The 24693-nt window shown below is 44.8% G+C and overlaps 1 protein-coding gene across 1 annotated transcript in view; it reads right to left on the bottom strand.

Annotated features, from left to right (window-relative positions):
- The window catches only part of XIRP2 (xin actin binding repeat containing 2), a 155894-nt gene extending 132079 nt beyond the window's left edge, over positions 1-23815 (bottom strand). The window contains exon 1 of the mRNA XM_045033069.1: positions 23276-23815. Within this exon, the coding sequence (XP_044889004.1) occupies positions 23276-23410 (135 nt within the window). The 5' untranslated portion in view covers positions 23411-23815. The remainder of the gene's footprint in view (positions 1-23275) is intronic.
- Between the last annotated feature and the right edge of the window lie 878 nt (positions 23816-24693).

Below are 24693 nucleotides of genomic sequence, written 5' to 3'. Positions count from 1 at the left end.
CCTGCTGCTGATCCTGCCCCCATGTCTGTACCCTGGTAAAGGTGATTGTCCTGTCAAATTACCAACCCCCTTCCCCCCCTTCAAACACAGTCTCCCCTAAAAGAACATGACGGAAAAAGTAATTAACAGAAAAGTATTTTTTATTATCAACTAGACAGTTAGGGGATGAAACTGGGATGGGGGCTTGGGTGAGGCGGGAAGGAAAGGACTTCTCAAAATTTAGGCTATGAGAGCTTTTCGGTACTTGAGCACTCTGCTGGGGTGCAGTGACAGTTTACATGGCCTCTGGCGCCCCTCCTTCTGGTTATTTTGGGTGAGGGGGGTATGGGACTTTGTGGCGGGGGAGGGCGGTTGCAGATACACTGCAGGGGGGCTCTGTCCTCCTGCCTGAGGTCCTGCAGAACATGCACAAGGCGCAGGAGCATGTCCGTTTGCTCCCTCAGTAGTCCAAGCAGCGTTTGAGTCGACTGCTTGTCTTCCTCACGCCACCTCTACTCCCGTTCGCTGTGTGAGTGCTGGTACAGAGAGAGGGTCTCCCTCCACTGGCTCTGCTGGTCCGCCTCGTCTCGGGAGCACCCCATAACTTCAGCGAACATCTCGTCCCGTCTTTTTCTTTCGCCGCCTAATCTTTGCCAGCCTCTGTGAGGGGGATGCTGTGGCAGGTCTGGAGACAGTCGAAGCTGTGTGATGTGAAAAAGGGAGTGAATTCCTTGCAAAGATAAATTTTTGCGAAGAATGAACACAGTGTAGTCTGTCTCTGTGAATTCTGGGTTGAGATCCCAGTGCCCGATGGGGCAAAAACCATTTTCGCGGGTGGTTCTGGGTAAATGTCGTCAGTCATCCCTTCCTCCGGGAAAGCTACAGCAGACAATCATTTCAAGCCCGTTTTCCCTGGATTGCCCTGGCAGACGCCACAGCGTGGAAACCATGGAGCCTATTTTGCCTTTTGTGCCTGTCACCGTATGTGTACTAGATGCCGCTGACAGAGGCGGTCCAGCAGCGCTACACAGCAGCATGCTTTTGCTTTTGCATGACAGCAGAGATGGTTACCAGCCATACTGTACCATCTACCATACCATAAATTGCTAATAAGATGGGCATGGTTACCAGTCCTTTTGCACTGCACCATTTGCTGCTGTCATAAGTGCCCCTGGCTGCTCTTAGCCAGGGGCGCAAAAGCCAAAATTGGGAATGACTCCCTGAGTCAATCCCTCCTTTTTGGTATCTAAAAATAGAATCAGTCCTGCCTAGAATATGGGCAAGTGTACTAGAGAACCACTGTATCAGAGAACCAAGCTGCTCTGTGTCAGATCCTGCATAGATTATGAGCTGTATGCTATTCACAGGGGGTGCTCCTGCAACAACCCCACCAGTTCATTCCATTCTTCCCCAGCCTTCCTGGGCTACCATAGCATTGTCCCTCCACTTCTGTGATGAAGTAATAAAGAATGCAGGAATAAGACACAGTGACTTGTTAGTGAGAAATGAGTGGAAGGCAGCCTCCAGTTGCTATGATAGTCCAGATAGGACATTAAGGAGCGTGGAGGAGAGGAGCACAGCATCCTGCTGCTAGTCCAGGGGCAATTGAATCTTTTCTTTACACATGAAGGGTGGGGGCTGATGAAGCTCAGCCCCCTGTTGCTATGATGAGGACGGTTACCAGCCATACTGCACCATCTACCAGGAAAAATTAGGGCCAGGCGCCCTTGATCAACCTCACAGATGCTAGTACGCATGGTTACCAGTCCTTTTGCACTGCCCCATGTGCCAATAGGCTGATGATGACGATGGGTATCAGTCTTACTGCACCATCAGCCACCCATGGCGGGGGGGGACGGAGCAAGGATGTCGGTGTTCAGTGCTGCACCATCGCGTCTATCTGCAGCATTCAGTAAAGATAGGGTGACATGTAAAAGAGTCAAGAGAGGATTGTTTTCCCTTTCACTTCTGGGGGTGGTTGGGGGGCTGCGTAAATTGGCGAGCTATGCCCTGACCCACCGCGGACACTGTTTTTGACCCTAGAAGCATTTGGAGCTCAGCCAAGAATGCAAATGCTTTTCGGAGACAGCAGGAACTGTGGGATACCTTGCGTCCTCAGTCCCCCCTCCCTCCATGAGCGTCCATTTGATTCTTTGGCTTTCCGTTACGCTCGTCACGCAGCAGCGTGCTGAGTCTGTGCTATGCCGTCTGTCCGGAGATTTTTTAAAAATACTTTGGACCAGGCGTAACATTACAGTAATTCCCCTAATTACATGCAGGAGTCTCCGAGCGAGATCGCCCTGAGGAGGGTCACTGAAGGAGATAGAGAGTGTATGCTGCGTGAAAGCCAGCACAAACCAGGGCCCTACGCAGCCGTGCTCGGGGAGGCAATGCTCCCTGAGTACCTCATGAAAGCCTGGCGCGGAAAAGTGTGCTACCACGGAGCACCCAATAAGGCAGCTCTCCCCAGGAACCTCCTGTGGAGGCTTTTCGATTCCCTCCAGGAGAGGTTCGTGGAGATCTCCCAGGAGGATTTCTGTTCTATCCCCATATATAGAGAGACCTCCTTTTCACATACTTCAGATTCCTGTTATATTAAGAATAAAAGTTTACATGGTTAAAGCACTTACCGACTGCTCCTTCCCCTGATTCAGGATCCGGGTTAATGGCCGGGGAGGGTTGGTAGGGGATCTCCGTGACGGTAATGAAGAGATCCTGGCTGTCGGGGAAACCAGCATTGTAAGCGCTGTCGCCTGCCTTGTCCTCCAGAAACCCTTCCTCATCTTCCCCGTCCGCGAACATCGCTGAGGAACTGTCCGTCGACACTGTCCCATCGTCAGAGTCCATGGTCACTTGTGGGGCAGTGGTGGCAGGCTCCGTAGCGTCCGTTTGCCGCTTTGATTTTTTGGTAGCCTTGTCTGGGGTCCTTGATTTTCACGCGGCGCTGCATTGCATCCCGGCTGTATCCTCTGTCTCTCATGGCTATGGAGACCTTCTCGTAGGTCTTTGCATTCCGTTATTTGGAGCGCAGCTCCGAAAGCACAGACTCCTCGCCCCTCACTCCGATCAGATCCAAGAGTTCCCGGTCAGTCTATGCTGGGTCCCTCTTTCTATTCAGAGATTACATGAACTCCTCTGCTGGAGAGCTCTGCATCGCTGCCGGTGCTGCTGAGCTCGCCCCGATGTCCAACCACGAAATGAGATTCTAACTGTCCAGACAGGAAAAGGAATTCAAATTTTCCCGGGACTTTTCCTGTGTGGCTGGTCAGAGCATCCGAGCTCAGACTGCTGTCCAGAGCGTCAACAGAGTGGTGCAGTGTGGGATAGCTCCCGGAGCTAGTAAGTTCGATTTGCATCCACACCTAGCCTAATTCGACATAGCCATGTCGAATTTAGCGCTACTCCCCTCGTCGGGGTGGAGTACCGAATTCGAACTAAAGAGCCCTCTAGGTCGAACTAAATGGCTTCCTGGTGTGGACGGGTGCACGGTTAATTCGAATTAACGCTGCTAAATTCGAATTAAAGTCCTAGTGTAGACCAGGCCTTAGTGACTTTAATCTCCCAAGGCAGCTACGTTCAACGAGGAGTTCAGGAGACAGAACCTCTAGAAGAGCTGCACATACACTAGGGAACGTACTCTTGCAGGAGTTAAGGATGACCAAGGCCCTCACAGCTTTTAGAATTTCATTCCAACAATTCTCTTTGATCTACCCTTACCATACTAGCTCTGTTCATAGTTTGCACACACATAGGAGGGGCTTGGGGACAGAAAGGGCAAAAATCTGCCACCTTTCAGGTCACTCCTGTAGAAGGGAGAAGAGTTTTCTTTGTTGGTGTTGTTTTATTAATTTGGAGGGTGCTCAGATGGTACAAATACAAGGGCTACATAAGTAGATAAACAAATGAACTCCTATCTAATTAGATCCAATTAGATCATTTTAAATGTGATCTAATTGTGTTCTTAAATGGCCCAATCCTGCAGTACATAGCAAGTCCCAGGCTGTCTTAGGCAATGCTTCTATTGGTGTCAATGGGAGTGCAAGTGTTGCCTGACAAACAGGTACAGACTAGTGATATGACAGGTGGCAGAGGCCCAACTCTATCCTGGTGAGCAACTCAGGCTCACACAGGTGCTATAGGTACAGCCCATAAAAGCAGGTCCTCCAGGGAAAAAAGGGGGAGAGACTGCCTTGAGGAGGACTGTTCTCTGAGTTAGGTTGTGAGTCTCAGTAAGAAACCCCAAACTGAGAATATTATTACGTTACATTTTTGTATTTCTTTTTTGTTTCTCTGTGATTAACAGAAACTCTTTTTCCTGGGAAAGTGGCTTGCTCTGTTGTGTTTTTTGGTATTTTATGTCCTATTTTATTACAAATGAATACTGGCTACTTTAAGCATTTAACAGGTTTGTCCTTCTCATATTTTACATGTGCTTGTGGTGTTTTAGCCAAAGTTGGAGCTTTTTAGACAAGGTTAAAGAACTTTGACAAGTCTAAATGGTTTACATGGACATTAAAGTACTTTATGGATGAATAATCCTATTTGCTAAAAAGATTACAAAAGGTTATTATTACCAACTATTGCATATGTGGCCTGCTTGTTTATTTGTGAGAGTTCACACTCTCAATGTACAGGTTAAAAGATTTTAATTATAGAGGCTGATGTGAACTGAAGCAGCTTCTTGCAGAAATATGCTAGAGTGGATGATATTAATGGCATTTATCATAATACTGTGGGGTTTTTTGTCGTAATAATATGTCAATTGAATAAAAATACACAATAAATATCTGTTGTTTAAATATGTGAGTGGAGTTTTGGGGGTATAATTCCTATAGCTAACATGCATTCAACCTGCTTTTATTACAAGAACAATGCAAATGCTCCCGTGATGGGCCTGTTTCATAGGATTGCTGAATCAAGTCTTGCGTAATTTGTCTACCTTGGTTATAGTCACTGGTCCACCAATATACCCCTCTACCCCGATATACTGCGGTCCTCAGGAGACAAAAAATCTCACCGCATAATATCGAACTTGCTTTGCCCCCCCTGTTCCTTGTTCCCTGACCGCCCCCTCCAGAGACCCCTGTACCTAATCACCCCCAGGACTCCACCCCCTATCCAACCCCCTGCTCCCTGTCCGCTGACTGCTCCGACCCCTATCCACACACCCCGCCCCTGACAGGCACTCACCAGCAGCAGGGAAAAGCGGAGCAATGTGGCCCCAGCCCGCTCCACTCCGCCACCTCCCAGCCGCGGCACTTCGCTTCCCGCCGCCAGTGAGTGCGGGGAGGTTGGGGAAAGGACTCCCCCCGTGCTCACCTGCAGCGGGAAGTGGAGCGCCATGGCTGGGAGCTGGCAGAGTGGAGCTGGCTGGGGCCAGGCCGCTTCGCTTCCCACCGTCGATGAGTGCAAGGAGGTTGGGGAAAGGACGCTCTCCGCACTCACCGGTGGCAGGAAGTGGAGCTGTGTGGCCCCAGCCCGCTCCGCTTTCCTTGCCCCAGCCCCAGCCGTGTCGCTGGGTGGGGAGGGGCATTGGGGAAAGGTCCCGCACTCACCTGCGGTGGGAAGCGGAGCACCGCAGCTGGGAGCTGGTAAAGTGGAGTGGAGTGGGCTGGGGCTGGGCTGCTCCACTTCCGCCGCTGCCGGTGAGTGTGGGGGGGAATCCCTTCCCCCAAGCCCCCTCCCCCGAATGACATGCCTGGGGTTGGGGCGAGGGAAGCAGAGCGGGCTACTCCCAGCCCCCCGCTAATCCCCTGGGCCACTCTGGGACTGCGGGACCCACAAAATTCCCCCCCCCACAGCTCCTGCCTTCTAGACCCTGGGGGGGGATCCCCTGACCACCCCTGAGACCCTCTGCCCCTTATCCAATCCCTCGGTCCCGGCCCAGCCCCCTTAACACGCTGCTCAGAACAGCGTGTCGGAGCTTTACCGCATTGTATGTGAATCCGTGTTATATTGGGGTAGATGTATAGCTGCTCTGGCATTGTACTGATGCAAATCCCTACTGTAGACCCATTTCGTCACAGTACAAAGTGACTTGCATCACTGCCACTTACCCAAATTTGAAACCAGAGCAAGCAGCACCAGGAAAAGTTACTTTTTATAATGCCACCTCAGTAAGAATACAAGTCATAAGCCCAAAGCCTGGCTAGCTAACTTTTTCAGTGACTAAACTAACTATGTTTATTCTGTGTTGTTTCTCTTTAATTTATAAAATAGCTAAATACTTTAACTTTACATAACATGAAATTTGATGTGATAGCCACAGACTTCCCGCTATTGAATGCCTGGGAGAAAAGGAAAATGAACCCTGACCTCAGTTCAGCTTAAATCACAAGTACAGGTAGTAGCTAAAGACAAAAGAGGTTGGAATCCCCTCTCTAAATAGTGCTGTCAGGAAGCTGGGCCCATTTGAAATGAGTCCCTCTGGATGTGAGGAGTTTTATGCAGCATATGTTTTTTAACTACCAAAATACTAATTGTACATTTTCAATAGCTGGATGACACTTTGCAGGCAATTTTCAAATTAAAATGTTGCCATCTATTACATTTGGTGCTGCTATCATTGCTGATTGATGGACAACTGGGTAGACTGCCCAGTTTTAAATAATGCAGTGTTGTTGTATCCATGTTGGTCCCAGGATATTAGAGAGACAAAATGAGTGAGGTAGTATTTTCTGTTGGACCAATTTCTGTTGGTGAGAGAGGCACAATTCTGTGTAAACTCAAAAGCGTGTCTCTCTTACCAACAGAAGTTGGTCCAATAAAAGATATTACCTCACCCACCTTGTCTCAGTTTTGAATACTTTTAATAATATATTAGATTAATATTTTGCATAGAATCCAGGTTACATGTAAAGCCTGAAAATGTCATGGATCAAACTCAGCTTATGTACTTTTTTTTAGTTTTTCCATGTATTCTTGCTTTTCCCAAAGGTAGAATTTGTAATGTGCTGTGTGGCTTTGGTTGGTGTGTTATGTTTCAGTTTGGCTTGGTTTTTTGGATTTGAACAAGGTCTAGCCTTTCACTGAAAAAGATCTTCCCCAACAAAATGGAAATTCCCTGAGACACAAGGGATTTTTTGATGACACACTGTCAATATCAGGTACATTATGAGTCCACTGTTGGTTAAGATCTTTATTGAAAGAGCAGGGTACCATCATCCCTCTAAGAGGTAGATTTTAGATCCTTGCTTTAGATGTTGACAGTAATGCTTGCAGCACAGGTATCACTCTGCCTCTCACAATCTTGTTTTGGGTGATATTACTTAGAAAATTGTTTTGAGACAGCTGTGGTGTCATTTGGAGTCTATAGACTTTCTGGAGCCTTTGCGGTCTGGCTTTTGTCATATGTATGGCTCAGAGATTATGCTAGTTTTGTGGGTGGATGAGCTCATTCTGATAATGGACACAATTTAAGAGTCCATGCTGACTTTTTCTGCATTAGCAGAAGAAGCCTTTGATACTGTTGGCTGTAAGTTTTTGTTGACTCACTTGCTGACATGTCTTGTTCTTTCCTAACTGAAATCCAAGAAGGGGCATTGGACAATTGCTCATATATCCCAATGATTCTCTTATGGAGGATTCCATTCTGCCACTCTTTCTGTTCCATGTGCATGTGAGGGCTCTAGCTCTTTCAGAACCCTGGGGAAGTAAATTCCAGAGTGTCACTTCAAGGCTACAACATAAGCCTATTTTCTAAGACATTTGCCAGGGTGGGATAATTGTGGATAGAATATTTCAGCCAAATGCTGGAAGAGTCCTCTTTGAAATGGAAGTAAATGTCAGGTCCGCATGGACAATTAGACTGTGGCAGGCTAGTGTGGGAGATTCACACCCCAGCTTGCCACAGACTAAACATTTGTATGGACCAGGGGTCGGCAACCTTTCAGAAGTGGTGTGCCGAATATTCATTTATTCACTCTAATGTAAGGTTTCACGTGCCAATAATACATTTTAACATTTTTAGAAGGTCTCCTTCTATAAGTCTATAATATATAACTAAACTATTGTTGTATGTAAAGTAAATAAGGCTTTTAAAATGTTTAAGAAGCTTCATTTAAAATTAAATTAAAATGCAGAGTTCCCCGGACAGATGGCCAGGACCCGGGCAGTGTGAGTGCCACTGAAAATCAGCTCGCATGCCGCCTTCGGCACCAGTGCCATAGGTTGCCTACCCCTGGTATAGACAAACCCTAAGCAGTGTGGTGGGTGGTAAAGCAACTTAATACCACTTTTTTTCTGAATTTTTTTTTATTTTCTATAACAATTTCACTTTCACTTTTTGCATAAAATGACTGACTGCATTATTTGGTGCTTTGGTGCTGTACCAAGGCTATAATTTAAACAAAATCTACAGAAATAAAAGTGGTTTTAAAAAGGTGGGGGCATAAACTAATGGTGTTATTTGACATTTTTTATGAAAGAGCAATCTTTCATGGGAGCTCTGCCTATTTTCCATTATTTTTTATATCCACTGATTCCATGGCACAGGTTGAGAAACATAAAAGAGACCAATCCTCCAAACAGGGCTGGCTCCAGCTTTTCTGCCACCCCAAGCATAAAAAAAAATAAAAAGAAAAAAAAAAGACAAGCAGCGGCACTTCGGTGGCAGCTCAGTCATGCCACTTCTTCGACAGCAGTTCGGCAATGGGTTCTCCCTCTCTTCCTCTTCAGTGGCAATTCCGCGGCAGCTCAAAGAGGAAAAGAGGGAAAGAGGGACCCGCCACTGAATTGCCACCGAAGACCCGGACATACTGCCCCGGTACCGGACGCAGTGCTGCCCCTTTGAATCGGCCGCCCCAAGCACCTGCTCTCTACGCTGGTGCCTGGAGCCGGCCCTGCCTCCAAAGCAACAAAAGAGAGTTTGGGGGCTCAATCTTACCCACATTGAGGTCACAGTTTTTTTGATGTCCACTTCAGTGACTCAATGCTGGAAGTCCCAGCTTGCATGTTAAAAATAAATATAATTACTGAAAAGAAGGGGGGCTTATTCTGTGGGATCTATGGCTCTGGAATGGCATGCTCCAAACTTTGTGTTACAGGTTAATGGAGAGAGTTGCAGAACAGGCAATGGACATGCCCTAGCTATCATACAGTCACTGAGGATCTGTGTGAAGAACAGGGGCATTTCCTGCATATCTTGTCATCTGCAAAACTGCTATTTCCCACGCTGACTTTTGCCATTTTTCAATTCTTGTGCACTCTTTGCCTTCTACTAGTCTGTGCAAGCTGCAGAAGGCAAGTGATTACTGCTGGGCAGTCTCCTTGCAGTTATTAAATGAGTTTCATTGGTTCAGCAAAGGGCTGTGTAGAGAATATGCTCTCCACCTTACATTGTCCAGACAAAGAGATTCTTTTGGCTATCAAGCAGGGCTTACATGGAGTTAGTGTGGAGGGGCTGCTGGAAAACAAACAGCAGGGGATGGGGAGGGGTTGTGCAGTGGAGCATCCTACATAGTTGTGTTTCTCCTCTACAATGCCTCCCCAGCTCTGTTTTCACAACTTTGCTATGCTTTTGCTCCCATCTGTACCATACTACAGAGGATGAGATACTCAATTCTGAGAACATCTAGCACAGAGGCATACACCCACAGTGTGAAATCATAACACTTAGGGCCAGATTCTACAGGCTCCAAGTGAAGTCAGTGCATTAGCAGGCAGTGACTAGAACTAACAAAATTTGGCACTAGAACTAACAAAATTCACTATATATTTTTACTGACGCAGCAAAGGAGACCAACTCACCCCCTCCACCACCACCACCAAAAAAAAAAAAAAAAGGCATGAGACTAGGAGTCAGGAGACCTGAGTTCTATTCCCATCCTTGAAAATGACTTGCAGTGTGACCTTGGTAATCATGCTTTGAGTAAAGTGCTTTGAGATCTATGGAAGAGGAGTGCTATATAAAGTGCTGAGAATTATTATTTCCCACTTAAAAAGAAGCTCTCCATTCCAATTAGATGTTAAAAGTAAAAAGAAACTGTTTACTCCTGCAAGAATTGTAGAACTTGCAATACTGAGTTTTACTGTCTTACAGCAAAGCAAACCTTTTCCTGTTCCTACTAAAAGTGACGCTGCTAGGGCTACTACTGATAACCAAAAAACCTCCACCTTAAAATAACTTGAGAATCCGAGTTAAACATAGTCTGTGGGATATTTTATGTGTTCTTTAAAGTGCTAAATAACACCATCAAGTTTTACATCTTATTTTACTGATACTTGCTACTTAATGTATCGAGTATCTAGTGCCAATGAAGGAGCTTTATTCAGATGGATTTTCACTTTAGTATGCAGATAAAAAGGCTTTCTAGCATTTTTGATTATAAGGAACTGGTATATGAATTATATGGGGATCAGCATACATTATTTTGAACTCTAGTTTCTGGGCCAGAAAACTCAGTTTAAGTCACTCTGGATGCTGCACATTAGACATGTCATCTCAAATAAGATATCAAACTGGCATCTCTTCTGTCCTCCTCAAGAGAATACTGAGGTATAAACTAAAGTTCCTGTGTCACTTTTTAAAAAATGTCCGGCTAGTAAGCAGCACACTATAGCACACTTACCTTTAACTATCAGAAAGGGAGCCAAGTCAAAGCTGACCCCAAATCCAAATGCTACCGAAGCGTGAGGGCTCTCAAGTTTGAGGCAAAAGATTCTAACTGCTCCAGGTATTTTTGAATCCAACCCTGATTCAATCTTTTGGGGAAGGTGAGCATTTCCCCTTTCAGGTTGCTCTTCCCTCTAGGATGGATGGTAACAACAGCCAATGCCAGTAGGCCCCCTGACCCACTGCATAAACCTTTCCTCAGAACAGCTACCCCTTTCTGCCCCATCTCTTCCATTGGCTGTTCTTTAGTGCCTCCTTCATTCTTCCCCTAGGCTCTAGGAATAGAAGATGGGCTAATGGGGGGAAGTGCATGGATGCATTGGTGGGTGAAACAAAATGACCACATGTCCTGGTTTTGCGTATGATGGTACAGTGCACCAGGAACTTCTTTCAGAATGCCTGAAATGTCCTGGTTTTTCATTTCAACAATCCAAATTTGAGGGAGGAGGGATTAAAATACAAATGTTGGTTCAAGACATGTGGCTACATCAAGTAAATTTGCTCTTTATTTATCAAAAACAAACAGTGCAGTGGAAAGAGTGTTCAGTGTGCTGAATGATATTTGGAGTAAAGAGAAAAGTTAGGTGAGCTGTAAACGCTATCAAAGCTGTTCTTTTGCTCAAACCTGATGTTAGCCCTTGTTCAGCATTTCCTGATAAACTCATTCAGAACACTAAGTACTGGGAAAAAATCCTCCACCCTGAGAAATATGCACATGTCACTGTTGAGTCAGTAACTGGCAGTAATGAGACAAGCATATGTTTGCTCAGAAAAAAATGGTATGAGTATTGCACAACTCTAAAAAATGCTGCCATAAAATTGTCCACGTTCTTGGCTTTGAAAATACAATGAGTGAGTGAGTGTGGGAGTGGGGGGTGGATGTGTAGACTGAGGGGTCTCTTGTGGTAGCCAATACATAACAGATGTGTGCAGGCAGTAGATACAGGCAATACTGAAGAAAACAGAAGCAATGAAAGGGAAAAAAGAGAGGGAGGAGTACTTTAGAAAAGAGAAAAAGTGAGAAATTGGGGATGAGGAAAGAGAGAGAAGAGGAAGAGGGGAGAAACTTATAGGGATGGGTAAGGTGAGAAAGAAGAAAGCAAAGACTGACAGCGGGACTCTTGTGAAAGAACTTGGCACAAGGGCGGGAGAACACAACACAAGCAAAAAAGGGGGAGACAGGAAGAGGAAAAATTGGACTGAATGTAAATGCACTGGAAGAGATGGAGGGGAGAAAGAGGAGTCTAGAGAGTGAAAGGAAAAAAAGGAAAGAGAAGAAACGAAACCAAAGGTGTAAAAGTCGGTTATGTTTTTATTTGTAATAATTATTAATATTTTAACATTTATAATAAATGTGCATGCATATTTGATTGTATATGCAATATCTCCATGAAATTCAACCATAAATCCCCTCAATTTAAAATATACTTGAGCACAGTATATGAATAAAGAATACTGGTGAACTGAGAGGACCTTAGGTCAAATGTTCTTGTCCCTGGCAATCTTACCACATGCTTCTACATGCATGAAGTCATGGTAATGCTAGCAGCTGGCTAAACGCATGCTCCTATATAAATCGTAACTATGCTGAAAGCTAGAGTTATTGCACACTCCTAAATAGCTTATCAACTTGTTAAAGTTGGCATTTCTTCATCTCATATTCCTAAAGGGAGGGCAAAAAACATTCAAAGAGGAAAATGAGATGTATTTTTTTAACTTGATAATGTCAGAAATGAGCAGTAATGATGTGGAATGAGTAAAACACGCCATATTCCTATAAGCCTTGAATCTGCAACCAAAACCAAAAGGAAGTTTTTGTTATGTCACTGGAAAGGCAAAATATAATGAATTATTCTTTCCCAAAACATGGCTGCCCAAACCCATCTCTAGAAATCGTTGTCTCAGTATCCTCTACCTTTCTTTTTGGAAAGCATTTTTATATGAATAGTAAAGTGAAAGTCCATCTGATTAAAGCTCTCTCACTGCCATTAAATAGTTTGTATTAAGTAGTAGATACTAATAAAAGAAGGCCGTTGGGAAACTAACTCAAAGACTCTTGACAATAAAAATGGATAATCTCCATGTAAGAGTGATCATAAAATGCAGGTGCTGTTTGCCTACCATGTGTCTGGATTACCAAGATGTAATTTTGTTACTTTACTGGATCACATAGTAATTTAGTCTACTGGAGAACTGGATTTGAGAATGATTTTGGTGCTTTCCTTTCCAGTTAGGTGCATTACATTGGGAAGGCAGAGAGGCCAGTGGCCTGATTTCCAGAAATGGTGCCAACACATGGGGTAGGAGGAAGAAATCAGAGTAAGATACTTCGAGATGTGTACAGCTATGCTCTATCCATGACTACTTGCCCACTGCCATGCAAGTGTAGAGCACAACTATGAGGGGCTTACCCCTCTGTCTCTCTCCCACCACTTGTACAGCATAATCACCCTGGTTCTGCTGCCAGGGGGACCTCCTTGGACCCAAAGGTGGGGTTTGGGTTTGTTCGTAAGTGCAGACAGGTCATTATCTCTGTGAATCATGTAGTTTCGTGTAGAACAACATTCTAAACCAAAAATGGATAAATCTATAAATTTAGGAATAAATAAAACACACACTTAGTGCAAAACAACCACCAGACAAAAACAACCACCATCCAAACACTGAGAGAAAAATGTTAGTTTTCATTATCCACAACAATTCAGACAGAAATCTCCATTACAATATAAGAGAATCCTCCTCTCTCTCTTTATTGCCTTTATATACACCACAAATAAGAACCTTCAAATTGTTAAAGAAAAACCTTTGGTGGGTGTGGACCCTAAGAGCATCCCAAGTGCCAGAGGGAGAGGGGCTCATCGAAGTTTCAGCTGCCCTGACCAGTTCAGTGTATCCCAATTCACTTATGTTATAATCTGTATCTAATAGGTGTTTTGTAAAGTATGGCAAGGTGTACAAACCACACCCTGGAACTGAAGGGGTTAAGGAGCAATTCTGGGCCCAAGCAACCCTGCTCCGCCACATCTGCAGAGCATGAGGTAGAGCAGGAGTGAATGTTCCGGGAGAGAGTTGGACATTTCAGGGCAGATGGTTTGGGGACATTCAGGACTGGAAGTGTGTTGGGTTCACTTGACTAGTAGTAACCATGGCTGGTGCAGACCACAGTGTGGATGTGATATAACAAGCAGGCTGCTGGAGTCAGAGTTGCTGAATCAGGGTGCTCAACACACAGACACTCAGTCCATGCCAGTATGCTAGCTGGGAGCACCCAGAAAGGGAGCTAGAGCAGCAGAGCATGTTAAGGTAGTCAGGATCACTGGACAAGCAGTGACACAGCCTCTCACTTGTCTGGATTGCACCCCCAAAATGTGACAATAGGACTGTGACAGCTGCATTTTAGTTTATTAGTAGCATTTCTGTGACTGCTCCATTCCTGGTATTATGAGGCAGAACAATAGACAGTTGCTGTTACCCCAATACCTGAAACTAGAGTCATAGCTCCAGTTAATTCAATTTATACCAGCTGAGACTTTGGCCCTTGGTCCTTTCTGACTCCTTACAAGAATGGAGCAGACATGTAGCAGGAGTACTGTGCTGCATTCAGTTACAAAAATGTATGTAGTGGCTGTGTTTTAAATCTAATAATCTTCCACTGATACACTAAATACTTAATTAAGAAACAGACACTATTTGATCTTCATTTGATTTGAACCGTAGTGTAACCTAGCAACAATATAGTCCATAGTATGATAGAGAAGTTTCTAAATGTTCAGGCTTATTAACATGTAAAAAAAAAGATCTAAATTCTTTTTATCGAAATAAATCTTTCAATATGTAAACTGAGCTTTACTGTGTTTGTTTGGTTACCTTTAGCTTGGAAATAGATCTGCTTTTTAAAAACCAGTGCAATCTCAGGAATATTTTGTGAGTATTTTTACACTGGAATTGTTCATTTCTGATGTAAGTGTATCTATTGTTAAAAATTTAGTTTATTTCAAAACAGTTGCATGGGTTGGGACTCTAGAAGTGTTCCTCTGAAATCCATGCAGCATTGGTAATTAGTCTCTCACGCTGCTCAACTGAGAAATCCAGGTGGGATACAAGGTTATGGCAAATGACTTGCAGTAAGTAGTCTTTAATCATATAGTTCTCATTTCCTTTAAACCTCTTGGGTGCCTCTTGGAAAACTTTGAAAAGCATTCTATCTGAAAGCCAGTCTCCTTAGATACCATATTTTCTACACCAGTCTCCCCTCATTCTTTATTATTAATAGTATCTTTTTGGTGTCTTTTTTTCTTAAATGTTTATCTGATCTGCTTATTCCTCACTTGAAGACGACAGTCTTAAAAATATCAAAAAACTTAGGGCTTGTCTACACTTACATTTTATAGCACTCTAACTTGCTGGCTTGGGGGGTTAAAAATCACCACCACCACCCCTGAGCGCAGCAAGTCTGAGCGCTTTAAAGTGCTAGTGTAGATTGGCTCCGAATGCTGGGAGCCGCGCTCCCAGCACTCGGAGCTAATCCCCTCATGGAGGTGGATTGCCAGGAGCACTGGCTCTCTCCCAGCACTTGCGCATGACCACACTCGCACTTCAAAGTGTTCACGCGGCAGTGCTTTGAAGTTTCCAGTGTAGACATACCCTTATTGTGATGTCACAAACAGAATTAAGACTACAGGTGGAAAGTAACGGGCCGATAAACAAAGAATGCAGTCTCGTACAAATTTTACTGCTGGGGGAATTCTGTGCCAAAAAATTGAAAATTCTGCGCACAGCATTCTAAAATTCTGCAAAATTCTATGTATTTTATTTGTCAAAATAACATAATATAATCACACTGGTTTCAATTATTTTGGTAATTTATTTAAACTATAATATAGTGGATGAAGAATGGGAGTGGGATGCATTGGAAGAAATCTCCAAACCCCCTTGCCTAAAAGTAATGTAGCCAGGTTTGACCCTTTATTTCTAATTATTAGTCAACAAATATATGCAGCCATATGCTCAGTATTACATCGTAGGTAAGGCTACATTTTAGTCACAGGTATTTTTAGTAAAAGTCATAGACAGGACACGGGCAGTAAACAAAAATTCACGGCCCATGACCTGTCTATGACTTTTACTATATACCCCTGACTAAAACTTGGTGGGGAGCGGCTCGGGGGGTGGCCAGGAGGATACTGCAGATGCTTGGGGGGGGTGGCAGGGCTGGGGCAGACTCCGGCTCCTGGGAAGCAGTGACCTACAGCTCCTAGCTCCAGGTGCTGCCTCCGCTCCACCCCAATCCCTGGTTTCACCATCCACACAGGCTGCTGCAGAAGTCATGGAGGTGACGGAACATCACGGAATCCATGACTTCAGGGACCTCTGTGACAAACACGGAGCCTTAATCATAGGCAACTGAAAAGCAAGTGAAGGCTGGGGAATCAAATTCACAATTTATATTGGCTACTGACCATCTCTAGAAAGGTCAGGCACAAACAGTTCATGGAGCACATTTTGATAGGAATTTTTTTCAGTTAAAAAATTTACATCAGTTCTAATCACTAAATCAATGTAAAGGACCAATAAAACTTTTATACCTGTTTTATACTCCTGGGGGAATTCACAAAAACAATGGGAACAATTCATTAAGCAGACAGGCTGCTACACTCTGCTCTGCCTGAGGGGACAGAGCCTGCCCCATGCTTATCTCCTCAGAAACACCCCGAAGCTCTGCCCCTCCACGCCAAGTATGCTGCAGAGTGAGAGGGACAGAGTGTCTCTCTCTTTCTCTCACACATTCATGACTACCCATTCCCTCTCCTCCCCCCAAGTGGTGATTTACGTCTCTACAGGCTGCTCCAGGCACCTGAACCGATCTGCTTGCACTGCCAGGGAGCATGCATGACGGCTCATGCAGCTTCCCTTTGCTTCCCCATCAGAAGTCATTTTTCTGCACGGAAGCAAAGAAATTTGCAGGGGACATGAATTCTGCGCCTGTGCAGTGACGCAGAATTCCCCCAGGAATAAAATTTCCTTGGTAAGAAAGAATGAAGGAAGTTAGAGAATTACAAAAATGACATGATATGTCAGCATAAATTCTTCTGAAAATGTTGTCCATGGGGCATAGATAGTCTATTAATGTAAAGAGTAATTGTCAACTCCCTGAAGGTGTCTTTTGTTACCTGTATCAAATACTAAAAGAAGTCTCCAAAAGTAATTTGAGAGTAGTTTATTGCTACCTGTTCAAATCCTGCCTGCCTGATGATTGTTGTAAATATTCAGGAAAAAATAAGAACATCCACAATATAGTGATCACTTCTAAAGAGCAGATTCGGGTTTAAATATATAAGCTGGGGAAAAGTTGGGGGAATTACAGTGAATTTTCTTTTTGGACCAACCCATGAATAACATGTAGCAGGGTGGTTACCCCGCTCCTGCCCTGACGGGCTTAAAACTTCCCTGGGGAAAGGTTGTGGCTGGGAGCTACTAAGCTGGGCTGATTGGGAAGTGGCTACTGCTGAGCCATGCCCCAATCAGGCCCCAGCTGGCCTGTATAAAAAGGCTGTGAGCCAGGAGCCCAAACAGTCTCTCACTGTTTGTAGAGGGAGAAGGGCCTGGCTGCAGGGAGCTGGAGATAGGGTACCTGAGTGGAGCAGGGCTGGGGACAGGCTGAGTTGCTGGGGAGCTCCAGCCTAGAAAGCCCCAGATTGTGGCCTAGCAGAAGGCCAACAGGTACTGGGAGGTTGCAGAGGGCAGCCCAGGGGTAGGCCAAGGCAGCAGATCCAAACCCAACCTTGCCAGTGATGAGTAGGCTGATACTGAAGTCTGCCCCAGGGTGTGGGGGCTAGACAATGACTGGCAGTAGCCTGATATTGAGGTGAGGTGGGGATAGTGGGTTGGGGGTTACCCTGAGCGGGAGACCCAGAACTGTCCAGGGAGGGAAATGGGGGCTAGAGGACAGGTGGATCACCAGCCTGCAGAGGGTGCTCCTGGCTGGTAAAAGAGCTAATTCCCTGAGAGACCAGCAGGAGGCGCTGCAGGGGTGAGTCCGCACCCCTACAAACATGAACTATAAAAACCTGAAAATATTTAAATGGAATGTCACACAGCCTTAATTATGCAGCTTGTTGTATGAGTTGTTTTTTCTTCTTATTGCCTTTGCCGGTATGAAAGTGCTCATACATACCTAGGTTTAGTGCAGAGTAGGCATTTGATTAAATTACACTCAAACTTGCATTCTTAAACTGTTTTCTACCTCCTAAAAAATATGCATGATGCATTGCCACACTTCACAGCAATTGATCTCATGACATACCCTAAATGACTTACATTGACATAAAACAAGTTAGCACACTATTAAGTGTCATAAATCATTGATATTCAGTAACTTCCAGAGAGAAGAAACATTAATGGAGCTTGAATGAGTTTCAGGTGTCTGAAACCCAGTGAGTTCTATCCATTAAACATGAAGAAAGGACTACATAGGAGAATCCTTTTTGGTTTAAGTAGAAAAATGTATCAGTCATTTACATATTTTAAAGGTATTGCATTAGGACAAACAAATATCAATAGGGCCATAATAACAAAGTTAAGACTAGATGTTCATAAAGGTTCATTCTGCCCTTAAAATCATGAATCACTACTGCACAAATATTTAGGCATATATTTTCCCTTTGATGCAAGTACCTAACTATGATGGGTGTTCATTGAAAGGTGATAGATCCACTTTTTTTGTTTGTTTGTTTTTAAATTTAGGATGTGACACTTCAGATCTGTGCACAAATGGAGTGACAGCATTTGATATTTTCTGAAGAAACTTGCGTCTTCATAAAGCATTTAAAATTAATCCTAACTTCTTTCTCAATATGTTCACACCTAGTCCATGAATGGAAATGGGGAGGAAATGTGCTTGCAAAGAAAGTTTGATTTGTTCCAGCCTGCCTTGTTATGTCAGTGAAAGCCAATGCCTGGAATGACAGCAGCTTTCTCAGGTGAAAGAGAGTCAGTATTGCTTTATATCTTTGTCTGGTGGCTGGCATTTCATTTCAAATTCTTGTACATCAATGTGACATGCCTAAATGAGATGGGATTGCAGTTGCCTTTCAAAGTTTTAAAGAGTATGTAAATATTTTTGCTTGGGAATTCTGCCATCAGTCCATAATGTCTTGTCCAACAAAAATAAAGCACTAGACAGAAACTCTTGCAAACTATATAACAGAGTTGTCAGGCTGGCAAATGGTGCCACTTATTCGCCATTCAACTTAGCAGTCTGCTCAGGCCTAATTAAAGCCCGATCTGGACACAAATCTAACCTCAGCACAGGTAACCCAAGAATGTCTAGACCTTTTCAGACCTGATCCAGACATGATGCTTCCCCCTAAACCTCTGTGAGTGACACTGCCACCATCTCATCATTGGGGCTCAACCTAGTAGAGGCTTCCCACGCTCGGTGCCTTCAGGATTGGTGCAGTGGTGGCTGTGTGCCCCGCTTCTGCCAGCCACAAGCACCTCTCTTCACTGTGTGTGCTGCAGAACGAAAGGTGCTGTAACTTGTTGGCACAATCCCTATGCAACACACACACTGCACAGCAAGGTAGGTGCAACCAGCACAAGTGGGGCACACAGCCATACCCATTTGAACCACATGGGCAGGAGGAGGAGGAGCTACAACTACTTGACCTGAGCCCAAGAGGGTCAGATTGTTTTCTGACTCAACCAAAGCAGCCACTTATAGTTTGGGTCCCACTGAGTTCAGGTCAGGTTGCAAGGCTCTAATTCAAAATGGTCCAAACCCAAATAACTCCAATGGAAAAAATTAAAGTATATGAAATATATCTTGAAGATATTGGTCAAAATTTTCAGGCATGGGGATCTATCTGCCTCAGTGCACCATTTAAGCACTTCCCAAGTCAATTAGGTCTGCTTGGTGAGGTACCTAGTGGACTTCATGAGTCTTCTGTTCTTCTCTCTTCCCTGGTAGATCACTATATTTTTAGGCCCTACACATATGTGGGTCTTTTTTCTCTTTTGCCCTTCCCCCATTATTTTGACTATGGTAGAAAAGTTTTGTCAAAGAGGGAGAGTTTTGCAGTATTCCTAGAAAGTGGTCAGACTCCAGATTAGTCTGACGTCCTCTGGAAGTATGTTTCAAAGACTAACCCCACCCAAGCCAAAAACAACTCGTCTCCAGCTCCTACGTGCTTTGCCCTGACTTTTGATGGCTGGCTGTATTGTCCTAGAGAAGCATAGCATCTTGCTGGCTCATGAATGGAGATGTGGTTGCTGATGTCACTGAGTGCTGACCCAATGATGACCTTGAAAAGTATGATGCCCAAAGTTAGTCACCTAGATCCAGATTTAGGTACCTAATTTGATGTGGCCTGATTTTCAGACATTCTAATTACTTGCCACTCCTACTGAAATCAGTAAGAGTTGTGGGTGGTCATTACTTTGAAAAACAGACCGATCTGGTCTATGTGCCAAAATATTGATCTAGGTTCCTAACTTCAAGCAACCACGTCTGAAAATTTGTCCATTACTTATATTAATGTGCCTAAAACTCCCTCTTTTACCAGATCAGTTCCTTCGTTCTTCCTTAACATTGTGACTGCTGCTTTTTGTAACTCTTTACCTGCAATAATGCCTCAACTTTTATTTTTTATTATTTTAGAAAATCGAGAATATCAAATACTCACCCCAGCTTTTTCAAGATACTCTGACTAAACCACTGTCACTATGCAAGTGGTTTGAGCCAACACCTTTCACTTTCCTGGATATTTTTGCTGGTTTTCTTTACATGTAGATTTCACAGTGCTTTTATATTTCCTTTAAGTGACTGACGTTTAGATGACCATTCAAACAGTATAAAATCTGTACATGGATTTGTTCTAAGTGGCATTGGTGTCTCCTACTCCCTTTTTATGTAAGCCATTTAGACCTGTTGCTTGTATAAAAGGAAATAAATGAACTTTGTACAGTAAACTCCTATCTGCTGGTTTAAGGACCCTAACTAGAAACAGATTTGTATTAGAGCCAAATCCTACAGCCATTAACCGGGGTCACATGCTTCCTATTCACAAACAAAAGAGTACATAAGGGAAACACATGCCTTCTAAGATGCACAGTGCATCAAGAACTACTAATTTATGATATCTTCCCATCATGAATGGCTTGACATCAGATAGGCTCTCTGGTATCAGCCTGCAATCAGGGAAACAGGGAAGACCAGAGCAAATCTCAAACCAAACAAATACTCTCTCTAACCCTACATACCTCTGCACCCTCCAGCCCACCCTCTTTCCTCAGCAATAGGAGCACAATATATAGCGTATATTCCCACTGGCATAACAGCCCTGTACCACTCATCTCTCCATGGTCTCTGAAAACTATAAGGTAGTTATTGCTGTTTGGGACAGCACTGTAAGAAGAAGAGCATGCTATCGGCAGAGATTTTGAACATCTTCCCCTTTGAACATGCCTTCCTCTGCCAAGTGAAGCAGAATATCACATTCTTGCAGCAGAGGGAACGGGGAACATATATTAGCCATTTTTCTCCTCCTTGATTGTCCAACAGTGGGATAAGGGCCTTTCTGATCCTTTCTACTCTGTGATAATTGAAGGAAGCATATGTTTCACAGACAAAACTTCCACTGACTTCAGCAATAACAGAAGTATTCCCTATTCTGATAAATTATTAAATACAAGTAAACATAACTATTTGGAAAATCTAGTTTTTATCCCTAATTACAGAGGATGGCTTATAATATGTCTTCTACATTATGCTGACTGTATAGATTTATTCTTCCTTTGGGTGAAACTCACCACAGAAGAGCAACATAAGAGTTTCTGCACTAGTCTAGGCACAATCTGATTAAAAAAAAAAGGTATCACTGGAGTACAAGCAGGGATGGATCTCAGACCAGTCATCATGTGGCTTTAGTAAACCTAACACCCCAGGGACTGCAGCATATACTTCACCTAAGATCCATATAGGCAGAGGTAGTAGTGATGGGGTGGATTTTAGCCCCCAGCCCCAAACATCTGCACACTTAATCTCCACAAAGCCTGGTTGCTCAGACTTGATGTTTAAGTAGCATACACACATCAAGAAGGCAACTAGCCAGGATGGGCAGGGATGGTGTCCCTAGCCTCTGTTTGCCAGAAACTGGGAATGAGCGACAGGGGATGGATCACTTGATGATTATCTGTTCTGTTTATTCCCTCTGGGGCACCTGCACTGGCCACTGTCTGTAGACAGGATACTGGGCTAGATGGACCTTTGGTCTGGCCCAGTAGGGCCGTTCTTAACTAAACATATTAGTTTTTAATTTTTTTTTATTTTAAAACTGATATATGAAACCTCTATGGGAGGGAAACTGTGATTCATGTTTGCCATATGCTTGGACAATTTCCATTAATAGTTCTGTTAAGTTACCTTTATTTCATGTCTGTAGTGATGGTAACCACAAATATATGGCACATACTTTCTCCAACTTTCCAAACACAGACCCAACCTTCTCTCCCCCTTAACCTTAAGTCTCTTTTAATTCAACTTTATTAAAACACATTCACTCTATCACCGAGTGACTTTATTTTCTGTTCTTGTTGGAAAAGCTGAAATTCTTTTTCTGATTCCAGAAATTTGTCCATAACCTTGGGAAAGGCACTTCACTTCTCTGTTAAATGGGACTAATGATACCAACTTTTGTAAAGCACTTTGAGATCTACGGATGAGAGCCAGGTATTACTAAAAAGAATTCATTGGGTCCAGGTGGGAAATAAAGATCTCATGGAACTACTTGGGGGGAAAAAAAACCCTCTCAAACAGCCCATATTCTTTCTTTCAGTAAAAGTCTTTAAAGCAAGGTAGTGTGTGAACTATTGTTGAATGCACAGTGCCTACCTCATTTGCTACACAGTCCCCGTACTGCCTATCTAACTTATTATTGTAAAGCACCAAGGGACACCTAGAGTAGCAAAGGAGCTAATTAAGACAAATTCTATTCTATAAATAAAATTGCCAAGCTAACAATGTAACTGAGCATCCTTAGTAACTTTTCCCCATAACTTTTCATACTGTAGACGACAGAGCATTAACATTGCTTCACACAATGAATTCACATAATACATCAGAAATCCTAACCATGTACTCTATCAATGCTTTAGTGTACTCATTGATCTTACCTCCATTTCATAAAATGCTTCGTGTTCTAGCACCTCATTTTCCCCCCTTTCCCTTGCTGAGTTTTTGGCCACCGCTCCATCTCCCTCTGACACACAGACAATACTAATGTTCAGGTTTGGACTTAACATGGCAGAATCAATTAGAGTCAGAGCTGGAGCTCTTCCTCCATCCCTGTGCTATGCATAGAGGCAAGGCAGAGGTCTGAGACCTTAGGTACCTACAGCCACAAGGGGGAAAGGTCACATAAAAGACGGAAGAGGAACCGCCTCTGTGATTTCCTTTACCCTAGTCCCTGGGGCCCAGGTCCACAAAGGTGTTCAGTCAGTGCCCGGCTCCTTCCATTACTTGGACCGTGGGGCCGATCAAGCAGCTGGGAAGAAGCAGGCTTGGACTAGCGTGTGCAGCCCTCGCTTGAGTTCAGCGGCAGGCGCTGGTCTGGCCCAGGGGAAGTTTCCCGGGGGCTGCCGATGGCTGGGGGAGACGCGTGTCTGGCACCTGCCCGCGGCTCTTACCTGCCCGCTGGGGGCCTCGAACTTGCTCCTCAGCTCCTCCCAGGGGATGGGGAAGCGCTCCAGCCTGCGGCGGCCGTCCCGGGGCTCCTCCTTGGCCACTTCAGCCCCCACGCTGGCCCGCGGCGCTTTCTCCATGGTGCTGCCGCCGCCGCCGCCGCGGCTCTTATCCGGCGGCCGGCTCTGAACTCGCCCCTCTTGGCCGCCAGCGGCAGCTGCTCGGGTCTCCTCCTCCCGCAGGGCGGCGGCCGCTGCTGCTGCTGGCGCGGGACACGCTCTCCTCCCCTCCGGGGTTTGCGAGCGCCTGCGGCGGCGGCCTCCCGCGGAGCCCCCCCCGGGACCGGCTCTCAGCGCATCGCCCGACTCCCACTGCTGCTTGAGGCGCTCCAGGGAGCCCTTCTGGATCGGGAACTTCGCCAGCTCCAGGGCGCCCTGCAAAAGCACCACGCGGCGGGGTCAAAACACGTGGCACCCACGCGCGAAGGACCCAGCCGCCCGCCCCAGGTCCGCGCCTAGCCCGGGAGCCCACAGGCGCAGCCAGACATGGCCCAGCCCAGGCTGCTCTGCGCCCCGAAGGTCAGGTCAGCCCAGCCCAGAACGCACTGGGACCTCTTATTTGCAGGAGGGCAGGCGCTGGAAGCGCAGCGTCAGATTGTCAATGACATAAGCAACTTCCCAAGGGAAAGAAAGGTTCCCCAGCCTGCAGGAAACAGGCGCAGGAAAAGCCTATTGCCCCTCATTTCCTTAGATGCAGCACAGAGCCACCGAAGAACTGTTATGTGGAAACTCCTTATTGTTAAGTGCTGGGAAAAGCATCACTAATAACCTCAACTCTAAAAACAAACATTGCTCAAGTTCATGGTCTGGAGCACTTCCAAGATTTCCTGGTCTAGAACAAAGCCCTATCATAAACACATCACTTGAAATTAAGTAACATTTCTCACTTTCACTATTTTTCACTGTGGTGCAACCATTCTGAATGGAGCCCATCCGCAAACAAGTCTTTCAGAGTCAGACCCACATCCACAAAGGTATCGAGGGTCCTCACTTCCATTAACCAAAGCCACCTGTGCTTTCATAAATACCCTAGATGCAGAGATATCAGCCATTAAATATTAGAAAGCAGTTATTGCGCATTGGATTTGGATAACTATTCAGGACTGTTTAAGATACAGTAAATTAAAATCTCAAATGTATATAGCTGAACTAGCTAGAAGAATGGGGTGCGCACAAGTGCCTGGAGATGACTGGACACCAGTAGTGGGGGTTTTGCAATCAAACAGATCTAGTGCCTTAAAAGTCTCCCTCTCCTGTGGAGGATTTCCTACCCAGCACTGTGAATTCCACTGAATAACAGGCAGTTCCTTTAAAAAAAGGCATTACTTTCACACAGAACAGAAGGAATTGTCCAGCTCCAATGG

Source organism: Mauremys mutica, chromosome 10, assembly GCF_020497125.1.
Source record: "Mauremys mutica isolate MM-2020 ecotype Southern chromosome 10, ASM2049712v1, whole genome shotgun sequence".
Taxonomy (NCBI): domain Eukaryota; kingdom Metazoa; phylum Chordata; order Testudines; family Geoemydidae; genus Mauremys; species Mauremys mutica.
The sequence above is the reverse complement of the archived record's forward strand: the minus strand, read 5'-3'. Positions and strand labels throughout refer to the sequence as shown.